The sequence below is a fragment of the Acanthochromis polyacanthus genome, chromosome 2 (genome assembly GCF_021347895.1).
Source record: "Acanthochromis polyacanthus isolate Apoly-LR-REF ecotype Palm Island chromosome 2, KAUST_Apoly_ChrSc, whole genome shotgun sequence".
Lineage (NCBI taxonomy): Eukaryota > Metazoa > Chordata > Actinopteri > Pomacentridae > Acanthochromis > Acanthochromis polyacanthus.
Window position 1 is genome coordinate 16,683,041 of NC_067114.1, and position 11,778 is coordinate 16,694,818.

At 40.1% G+C, this 11,778-nt stretch overlaps 1 protein-coding gene across 3 annotated transcripts in view; it reads left to right on the plus strand.

Moving 5' to 3' along the window:
* Positions 1–236: 236 nt before the first annotated feature.
* smyd3 (SET and MYND domain containing 3) overlaps positions 237–11,778 on the plus strand; it is an 84,198-nt gene continuing 72,656 nt past the window's right edge. For all 3 annotated transcript variants that reach the window (XR_007947276.1, XR_002595674.2, XM_022193583.2), the window contains exon 1: positions 237–456. Coding sequence is in view for 1 of the 3 variants with exons in the window: in XM_022193583.2 (XP_022049275.2) it covers positions 296–456 (161 nt within the window). In the remaining 2 variants the exon portion in view is untranslated. The remainder of the gene's footprint in view (positions 457–11,778) is intronic.

Below are 11,778 nucleotides of genomic sequence, written 5' to 3' on the forward strand. Positions count from 1 at the left end.
CAAGTTTCATTATATATATATCAAGTTTCATTATATATATAATTTCCTAAACGGCATGCCATATATATACATATATATATATATATATATACATACACACACATATATATATATATATATAAAAGTAAGAAACGACTTAGAATAAATTACGGTATTTTTTAAATACCGTAATTTATTCAAGTCGTTTCTTACTTTTACTCGGACAGTAAACATTGCGTACGTGCGCGTGACGTCATGACGCAGCGTTCATCACGGATGTAAACACCGCTCGGTTCACGTGGAGCGAAAAGCGACGATGGCATCGAAGCTGGAGCGTTTTGTGAGCCCCGGGAAAGGTAACGGACTGCGGGCAACAGCCAGCATCAGGAGGGGAGAGCTGCTGGTGTCCGCCGAGCCGCTGGCCTGCTGTGTGTCCAAGAAACTGATCAGAGAGGTCTGCCACCACTGCTTCACACGGTGAGACAGACAGCCGCTGCTCCGAGCTGCTCGCATCATGTCAACACAAAGCACAGCTTGGTATCATTTAAGCAGAAAGTCTGTGTGTAGTATGTAATGGTCTGTGTAGCTGCAGTGGAGGTTGGAGTAAAGGACTTGCCGCTTGTTAACACACTGATGAGATAAGTAGATTAAACCCACATCACACTTTAGCTCTGTTAGTTAGCTTGTCTTGCATAGAGTTTGTATAAAGGCTGTATATTTTGTGAAGTGTGAGTGATTAGGGGTCTAGTTTGCTGCCGGTTTAAGTCTACATCAGTATAAGCAACTAAGTTCTTCAAATAACCACGAGATGGCAGCAGGACTCTGTCATGGAAGCACAGGAGAGACTTCTTTAGAATGGTGTGAGCAGATAAGTTCATATTTGAAACAGTCAACTGTAGAGCTGACAATAGTAAAATATTATTTAAAGCATCATCATTACTCATCATGATAATTTGGAGACCTCCCTGTGAACAGTTTTTACCACTCACATAAATAAAGATAAAACAGTTTCTGTCTTTCAGCTTTAACTGAATATCTCCAGCTCCTATCTAGGAATGAGGTTGTAGTTTAAAGATTGTACAGTCCCAATGGTGTTATGTAGAAGGGCTCTGTAAAACCACAAATGTCAGGTTCTCTGTGTGGCTGCTGGATGTTGGTCAGATGATTTATTATCCCTTTGTTTGGATAAATGAGAATATGCACCACTCATTGATGCACAGCAATATGAGATACCATCAGCTAATGTAGGGTGGGTCCTGCTGTAATGCCTGATTTTGAGCACTGCTCTTGTATGATGCATGTTCCTAAATTAATTTGTCAGTGGGGTTAGTCAGGTTACCACACAGCGGACTTGATATGTGCAAAAAGAGGGTTAATGCCCGTCTCCTTTTATCCATGAGTAATTTCTTAGCTGATTGTCAACATTTCTTTAAAATTCCATAATATTGTAAAGGAGGTTTCTGTTTTGTTTGTGTGTGAGATGTACAGTGTGTCCCTTGTCTGCATTGGTGTGATGATTTGTCTTGTGTTCCATTTCATTTGCTGATGATATTTGTCCGGCTGGATGCTTAATGGCAGCACTGCTGCTTTCTCGATTGCAGCCAAACCCACTTTGTCTGACTAAATAGATGAATGTGAACTTAATGATGCTCATAAGGAGGGAGATAAGTGCACAGATTTCTGGTGCAGGACTGCAGAGAGAATGAAGGCTAAATTATATACACTACATATATGAGGCTTAGTGGCAAAGGGAAGATGATTAATGGGAGGAGTTATTGCAGACATCCTCTGGGAGAATATAGAGATGTAGCTCATGTCCACTTTTAATTGTCGAATGAATTTATTAGAGAGTCTAATCACTCTTTTTTAGCTTCTTTTACTCCACTCAGAACGAGTAACTCTTCTTTTCTTACACTGTGATCCGTGTTATGTAGCTTTATGTAAGCACTGAAAAGAAGTGATTTTCAAAGGTCATAAATGTGTGGTGCAGTATGTGATAATATTTGTAGATTGTTGTTTTCATGATGTGGATTTAGAGGATGTTGAAGGTTAGGCAGACAGACATCCTCTGATCTGTACTTTAAGAGACATGAAAGGAAGAGTTAATTAGAGAATATGCCTGATGAATAAAACTCAACAGCATGCAGTGTGTTTGTGTTGAATATGGTGGTGATGTTGCTAACCTTCAGTATTTGTGCTGTGGGTTACACTGTCCCTACTGTACCCGCTGTGGTTGCATACTTTGTCTATTCCGTATACACAGTGGAAAAATACAAGGCTGCACAGATGCTCTGAAATTGTTGTGTTGAACTTTTTTTTTGTATAGAAAATGAAAATTGTAATATGGGCACAGCGGTGGTCAGCGTAGACCAAGCAAGCTGCAGGGGTCCCGGTTATATTTTTGATTTGTCCAGTTTTCTTGTGCAGAGATCAGCAGTGAACTTGATGCGTATGTCTCCACACATTCTTAAAAAATACAATTTTTTGTGAACGATATTGTTTGTTTATTGCTGCTCCTTGTTGTTGCTTATGGTTTTAGTGTTGCAGCTTGAATAAAATGCTGTGCTTTAAGTTTGCCTAGATTTAGCGTTAATTGAATTGCTAATGAATGTGATTGAGCTGCAGAACCTATAGCTACAATCTTCTAGGAATTATTTTGCAACTTAAAAGCATATATACATAGTAGGGATCCAGTGATTATCTCTTTGGGTTATTATTCAATCAGATATTTAGCATTTCAGCATTTTTATTGCCGTGCCTCTCTATCTGTCGTCAAAACTCTGTGATCATGAGCAACGTCTCACCCAAAGCCCTATCTGATTGGCTACTCATCTTCAATAAATGCCTACTAACACTCAAGGAAAATGTTAAACAGTGATCTTTTAATTAAACATACATAAAACATCAATACACAAAAGCCTTTCTCCAACATTTTGTGGGAGGAGTTTATGTTTTTCCAAATATTGACACTTTAAATTGCATTTTGATTGTATTGGTTCCAAATCCTGGTTATCTGTGCCAACAATACACAATAGTGATTGATTGGTGTATACATACAGATGTGTGTATTTATATATTTAGCACTATTGCGCAAACAGTTTGTAGTGAATTAGTCATTTATCAGAAACAACATACTAAATCTTTGCTGGTTAAAGCTTCTAAAATGAGTGTGAGTTGCCTGAGAGCAGCTGCTGGTTATTAGCGAAAGCATACATAGATGTTTCGATGTGTAACTGTAGTGTGTTGTTAGAAAAAAAAAAGAACTGCCACTCCACAGCACAGTCCTCATTTAGCGTACAGCCCTGTATGCTAAATGAGGAGCGGTCCATTTCAACTTAACTGGGACACATCCCTTTCCTGGGCTTCTGTCGCTTCACTGTCTTGTTAGGCAAAGAGCGTGCCATCTGAGTATGGAGTCTAGTTGTCAAACAGCAGTCACAGTCAATGATCTGTACATGTGGCACTGCAGCACATCCACTTTATCCAGGGGTAATGAAGTTAATGTGGGTGAGGGGACCATTCTCTTCCCTCAAACTGTCCAAGTGCTGCTGAGAGACGTGCCTCCACCTCGAACTGCTGTGTGTGTGTTTCCTCTCTCAGTTGCTGGAATGTGAGATTCGTCATTTTGTCTGGCTAAAGAAGAGATAATAATTACCCTGCAGAGATGTACATGTGGAGAATTGCAGCTACATGATATAACAGCAGGACAGTGTTGTTTATTCTCTCTGGTTTAAATTTATTCCTCAAGACTCTTCTTTCCCAGGCTGTCAGTTATTTACAACTAGACTGTGAGGCAAGATGAACATGCGTCAGTCAACAGACTTAAGTACAAACGCTATGTGAAATGAATGCATGTTGAATATTTTGAATAGAAATGGTTTGATGGCAAAAATCCTCCAAAAGCACCCAACAAGTAGGCCTGAATGCAATGATTGGATTGGCTTTTTCCAGGCCTGTGGCTGCCACGGACAACAGATATTTTTTTTCTCTTTTATTATTAGAGCACTTGATTTATTGATTGCTGTCTGAATCTGAAAAGAGTTTCAAAAAATACAGTAATGCTTCTGGAGTACATTGCATACCCTTGTCTTTAACATCAACATTGTCAAGGGCTGTAATTTATTTCAAAGCATATTCTCTCAGGGCAGTTAGTATGGCTGTGCACTGCTAGTCAGGATCCAATATGATCTTTGCCCGAAATGAGCTTTTAGCTCTGTCCACATACATGTCAGAAGATAGTGTATTTAGGACTCCTGTCTACAAGCTTTAACATTGTAACCTGACATGTGTTCAATATCTCAAAAGACATACTCACCCCCACACGCAGAAGATACAGTTATAACAACAGAAATCAATAAAAAATTAGAGAGCTTGTGCCTCCACTGAATTCCATTATTTTTCTATGAACTGTGGGCGAGCAGTGTGAGGTGGGTGTAGAATCAGATGGAGGCCATGGGTCACACTCTGATTGTGTTTTTGAGATATTGAATAAGTGCTGAAGCTACATCTGCTTGTCCTGCGGCCGACACACATCAGACCGGGTGTCAGAATCTTTTATTGATCTTGACTTTAGACCTGTAAGTTGTGTTGGTGTCGCAAAAACAGTTGTTGAACGTTCGGCTTGTACACACACCTCATGCGCACACACACACACACACACACACACACACACACACACACACACACACACACACACACACACACACACACACACACACACACACACTCGTAGGCAGAGCTTGGTCTCTGAGATGTGAAGTGTGCTTTTCCTGTTTTCACTAAAACACAATTAGTCTCACAGCATGCCTGAGTGTTGAAGAATGTGTGCGAGTGTGCAATTATTAGTGTGACTATCTCATTGTAAGAACGGAGAGATGTACTTTATGGTGTGTGTGTGTGTGTGCAGGAAATGAGCAGGTGGTGGGGGGGGCATCAAAGCTGAAGTTAATTACAGGCCTTGAAGGCTGGATGTAAGTAATGAGTGATAAATGCTGAGAGAGTACACACACACACACACACACACCCACACAGAAACACGCATGCACATAAGCATGTCACACAATCACATAGACACACACATCTTAGCAGGATCAAATTGCCAGAGGTCAACAAACAAACAACTATTAAAGGTTCTCAGAGTCGGAGAGAGAGCCGGAGAGGCTGAGATAATGGGGGAAACAAAGGCAGAAAAAAAAGGGAAAATATTTTTTGTTAACAGAAGAATAGAAGAATTGCTTACCGTTTCAAATGGCACAAATACAAAGTCAAGCCGCATTTTGAAATGCAGCCACATTGCTTGCTAATTAATTAGAAAATATGGCGTAGCAGTCTCTTTGGCACCAGTGTTTTCCACCATGCCTCATGTAAATTGTTTATATTGGAAGTCTCACACAGTTGCAGCTTTGTATCATAACTTTACATACATTAACATCTATTAAGGTAAATCCTGTTGTACTGCACATCTGTCTGATAACAGCTGTGTTGTGGTTGTGAGGACTTGTGCTGACTGTCTGCTAACAAGGTGTGCTATGAAATATTCCAAACATCTGACTTTGGGTTTCCTCCGTCAGTTAAACCTCTTGCAAAAATGTTCATCCAGTGTAATATATAGAATCAGGCTGGACATGACGTATTTGAACCCCTCCTCTGTCAGTTTTAATTACCTAAATGATAATCTGCTTTATTGCCATTGTGTACTTTTTTATATGTAAGTTTAGGATTGTTGTAAAATTATTTCCTATTTAAGAAATAATAGTCTAAAATGGTTCATTTCAAAGTAAACCTTAATCTCCTGGCTTTTATTAAAAAAGGTCATTTACCAATTGTCAATACTTATCTATCATATCGACTGCACTTAAAGATTTTAATATGATAGATTTTGCAGCTACAGCATAGTAACTGTTGAGATTTTGCTCTTCTGATGTATTTGAGCTTGTCCTCTCTGTGAATGGATCTTCTTGCTGTGTTGTTTCTTCATTTGCTGCCATACTTTCATTTATAGGTGCCAAGGCAGCTTCCATAATTGTTGAGTAGAAAAGATGAAAAAAGATCTGGAAAACACACAATCCTTGTCAAAAAATGAAAAAGAAACCGAGAACAAAAAAACTGACTTTTGTGTTTGTCGTAATATGTCAAGTAATTTGTTGTGGAATATTTACTTTAGAAATGATGGACATTGGAGCTCTGCATAGGATTACAATAATCAGCAAATAATCAGAGGTCCCTCGATAATACTGATCCCGTCTGATTTGGACTACAGTGATGGACTTGCCTCAAAGCTGTAAATGAAAGAAAAATAAATTCCAGAGAAAGATGGAAGAGACACAACAGAATCTCTGTAGGATGCCTCAAACAAACAAACACAAAGTCTAATGGTTTTTTTCTGGGTTTGGCAGACCAAAGAGGAGCTCAGATGTGTGTTTTTTTTTTCTCTCTGCACTCAAGCCGTGTGTGTGTGTGTGTGTGTGTGTGTGTGTGTGTGTGTGTGTGTGTGTGTGTGTGTGTGTGTGTGTGTGTGTGTTCTTGTACTTGCTACATGGTGAGGACCATTTTCTGCATTTAACCATCAAAGTGAGGACAGTTTTACAAAGTGAGGACATTTTGGCCGGTCCTCACTTTGAAACAGCCATGTTTGAGGGTGAAGACTTGTTTTTAGAGAACAGGTATGAATTGAGGTTTGGTTAGGGTTAGGGTAAGGATTAGGGTTAGGCAATCAGTTGTGATGGTTAAGGTTGGGGTAAGGCTCTAGGAAATGCATTACGCCTATGGATGTCCTCACTAAGATAGAAGTACAAACGTGTGTGTGTGTGTGTGTGTGTGTGTGTGTGTGTGTGTGTGTGTGTGTGTGTGTGTGTGTGTGTGTGTGTGTGTGTGTGTGTGTGTGTGTTTGGTTTTGGGGGGCAGGATGACATTTACTCTGTAAGATGAAGTCTTTATGTTTGACACCAATCTCTCACTCAGTGTCTCTTTGGACCACACACACACACACACACACACACACACACACACACACACACACACACACACACACACACACACACACACACACACACACACATTGCCAAACAGTGCAAGCAACAAAAACAAAACATCTAAAACTTCTGTCTTATTTATGGGGCGAAACTTTTGATTGAAAGTTAGCTGAACCGGTTTCCATGGGGTCTTAAATATTTCAAAGAACATAAACAGTGACAGGCAGTTGACTTGACAGTTTTGTTCTAATTTCAGTTGGATGTAAATGCCTGTTTGTGGGAAGCAACAAAAAGTAAGAACAAGGCAACAGCAGTTGAGGCAGAGCTCGCAAATCATGACACTGCCTTTTGAGTCAGTCAGTATAAATATATAATGTTGAACATGGAATGCAGGGATGGGATGCAAATCCTGTTTGTTTTTTCCTTTATAGTCAGCGTGAAATAAACAGATCACAGCACAGAGACTGAGATTATGTCACAGACTCGACTGTGGACCCAAAATAGTTTGTATATATTTTTTTTCTTTCTTCTGCATGTGTGTTTGTGGTAAATATACAGCAATTGATCAGGCGGACTCAGGAATTTGCAGCAAATTTTTACCTTGTACTAAATATGCATTTGACTTACAACCTGTTTGTGCAGTCAGGGTTAATTCACCACAGACAACCATTGGACTGACTTTACAGAGGTTTTCTGTAGCCAGATAGCAAATGATGCACTGACCTTGTGTGTGTTCATGACTCATTTCAGATCCCCACAGTTAGTTCATTTTGTCATCGTCCTCCAGCCCTCCTCCTTTTCATGCCACCTCTGCATTTTAATTTGTCATTTTCTTTTAGCGTCAAAGTTTTCCTTATCAATAGATGATTTTAGTTTTTGTAGATTGTCGACATTGCTGCTGATGTTTTTCCACACACCGACACACGCACAAACAATTATATTGTGTATTGATTGACATTATTTTGTTGAAATCTGTCTTCACTTTGACATGAAAGAGTCCTCCTTTTGTAAATTCTTGTGTGTTTTGTGTGAGTTCATGCAGAAATTTGGTTGGATTCACTGTTGAACTATTGGGGAGATATATAACTAAAAGAGATGAATAAGTGTTTACCTTGCTAGGATTCACATCAAAAGTCTTATCATTGTTACATCTAACTGAAAAGCAGGACACGCTGTCTTCATGTATGCTTCTATGTTTTATGTATGTGTGCATATGAGTATGTGTATGTATATATATTTAATTTTGTGTTATTTAATTTAGGTTTATGGGTGCACTTTGGTGTTGACAAGCTGTTCCTCATTTCACAGAGACTGTTAACTGGTGGAAGGGTGGACATGGACCGCTGTTTGTAAGTGTGAGCTTTTTGGGAGTTCATTTTTCACAACTTAAAAAACAACATATAATATGAATGTAAATAAAATTGTGAAATAAACAAACAAACAAACAAACACATACCGATAAATTGTCATATTTTTGGGTTGAAACAAAAACAGTTTCGTTGGTTTCAGTCTAGCGCAGCCGCTTGTTTTCTCGCCGAGGAAAAACTCAATTTTTAGACGAAAAACGAAAAACGCCCACGAAATCCTGGAAGTAAATAGTTCTTATCAATAAATATTGCTATTTTTGAAATTGTGCATGAAATATTATATATTATCAACGTGATAATGAGAAACCTACCATTTACAGTGAGGCTTCTTCTTATGAAGGATTGCTATAACTAAATATGTACAATAGAAGTATTAGTTATGGCGTTTGAGTGTCACATTCTCTTTAACGTTCTCCTGAACGCTGTAAGATTAATTAATTGAGATCAAAACAAATTGTCTTCAGCAGCGACATCTGCTGTTCTTCTCTGTCTGGTTAATCATTTTCTATTCTATCATTTTTTCCCCCACTAATGTTCTCATCTTACAGCATCATTAGTTGTTTTCCAGACTTTGGTGTAATCTCTGACTGCCTCATAAATAAGCTGTGAGTTTAGAGCCAATTTTACTATGTTTTGCACTAATTAGCTAATAGTCAGTATTGATTATCTAAAAAGTGCCAAATGTCAGTGTCAATAATTGGCTGGGCTAATAGTCAGTCAATAGGTGGTAGTAGTAGAGGGGTAGACTTCCTGCTGTCTGATAGAGATCTGCTCTTGCAGGAACTCAACGTTCTTGTTCGTCTGATTGATCCTGGAGTTTCCAGCAGCTTGTCCTACAGACATCTGATCTGGATGAAGCTCTTGTGAGCCTGGTCATTCAGCTGTGTCTTTTCTGCCTGGAGCTTTTTAATGTGGCCATGCATGTGGTTGATGAGCTCCTTCAGAGGGTTGTTGTTCTGCTACATCAGTTGCATCTTCTCATCCAGTTCTTGTGGTCCATTTTTCCATCTTATTTTTGTCTTCCTGCCATTTTTTTTGTTCTGTTCCTCCATGACTTTTTTATTTGCTTCTTCAGAGCCTTCTCTTCTAATTGATCTGGGTCTCTCTGGAGGCTTTTAGTTTCTTCCAGCATCTCACAGAGACCCTCATTCTCCAGTTTAAATTTTGAGATTTCATCCTCCCTTTGGATGAGCTGTTTTTTTTACCTCATCCTCAGCATCCATGACATCGACCCAATTCATGGTCGGAGTCTAAGTCTATGAAGAGGCCTGCTCCTCTCTCTGGATGAGCCGTTCTTTGACCTTCCCTTACTTTTAATGACGTTTTTGAAGAGGCTTGGTCTTGCTGGGTGGTGTTTTTATGGCTCTCGGGCTCCAGTTTTTCTTGCACCTCTCTAAGCTTGCTGTTCCTTCTCATCAAAAGTTCCAGGTTGCATGTTTTGCCCTTGCTGGTCTGGGCCCAATGGAGAAACTGCTCCTTTTCAGTAAAGAGATGTTGAAGGTGCCAACCCATGCTCCTTCAGGCGATCATTTTCTACCATGGGCACATCCAAGGCCCTGCGCAATCCACTTTGGTCACTGCTTGCCTTTTGAGAAGCAGTCAAGTGAGGACGGATTGCAAATCTAACTCTGCGTTCAGGCTGAAACTAAAATACTGAATGTGCTACATACAGAAATAATTGAACACTAGTCTGTATTAGACGGTGGTTCTGTAGAGGATTGGTTGGTCTTCTGGTGGTAGAAGACGGTTTGCAGTTTGTCGTCTGTTGCAGATCATTCAAAGAAAACAAGAGCTGCTCTGACTGTTGGAAAGAACGCCAAATGGTCCGACGTGTCCGAATTTTTAAAAATTTCGACATGTTGTGATATCATCAGTGACGTAACACACTGGCCTTTGATGTTGTGTTTGATGTCGCCTAGCAACAGGAAACACGCACGCACACACATACAGATAAGTGTGTGTAATTGCAGTGCCATATGAAGCAAACAGATCACCACTTTTGATGCAGTTTGACAAGTCAACAGAAAGATGAGCAGATGAGGAGGGAAATAGTTCAGAAGCCAAGTCAGCACTCCTCCTTCTCCTCCTTTTGCTTGTTCCCTCCTCTCCGTTCGTTCTTCCATCTGCTTCTTCCGACATCTGCCTTCCTCTTATGCCTTGCTTTCCTCCTTCCACATTTTTCGTTCCCGTGCGACTTTACCTCACCCCTCTGATCTAGCGTCTCCTTGTCCCTCATCGTTCAGAGACATTTTTGGTCCCACCCTCCTCTGCTCCCTGCTTCGTTCCCGGTGTAGATTATTTTGCTTGCATCTGCTTATCTCCCTCATTCTCCTCCTCCTCCTCCCTTCTGTTCTCCATCTCCTGCAGTTAGATACCCAGGTGTCTCCAAACACGCGCACACACACACAGCTGTATCATTTGCAAACCAAGTGATTTGCTGTAAACTGGGAGCTCACCTTCCCATGTGTTTGGTATTCATCTTGCGAGCACATCTGTGTGTGTCAGTTTTAACTCCCCTTGTGAGGACCTCATGGCTTCACACAAATTATGTTGGGCCTCGGGAGGGTGAACATTTATTTTTTCTGGTATTTAGTTAGGCTTTGTGCAACACAATTAATGTAAGTCGGTGTGTTTTTCCAGCAAGTGCTGAACCTTCAGTGTTTGCATGTGTGTGTGTGTGTATTTTTGTTCCCATTAGAAATTTGGGTAAAACAGAAAGGCTCCCTGCAGCTTCTCATTATTCTTCTGATCATAGACAGCGCATCTGTTGCTTGTGAATGCTAATGTCTCTCTCGAACCTAAAGGCAGAAAGCTAAAAAGAAATGACTATAATTTAAGCCCTATGTGGACTGGATTAGTTTTGTGAATACTGTCTGAGATGAAATTGCGAACATCTGATTTCGTTCTTCCATTTTCTCATTCGGGAAAGATTCCAGTTTCTGTTGTCCATCACCAATGTGGATGAGATTCCTCCCTCCAGTTAAGTATTGATAATTAGTGGTTGTGAATGTCAGTCCTTAAGCTCTTTGACATTTACTTTGCTGCAATTTAAGTCATGTAACGGGGGTATTTCAGAGTGTAGGATCGTTGTCAATCCTTGTTTGCATTTCAAGCAGCATATCACAGAACTGGCTCAGCCTTGCTTCTTTATCAGATTGAACTCCTGGGTGTTCAGAATTCGACAGTCAGGTATTCTACTTGTTCTGGCATATTTAGTGGATGCTCGATCAGATTGGAATTTAGGGATTTGGAGGCTTGATCAACACTGAGCTCTTTTTTTTTTGAGGAACTCAAGCGATTTTTGGGCAGTTTTTTGCAGTGGGAGAGCCTCATTGTCCTGCTGTGGAAGATCTCTGGAGTTGGGGAGTACTGTTAGCATTCATCAGTGTTTACGTAGATGATATGTGTCAACGTAAGATCAACATGAATGCCAGGACCTAAGGCTTTCCAGCAGAACATAG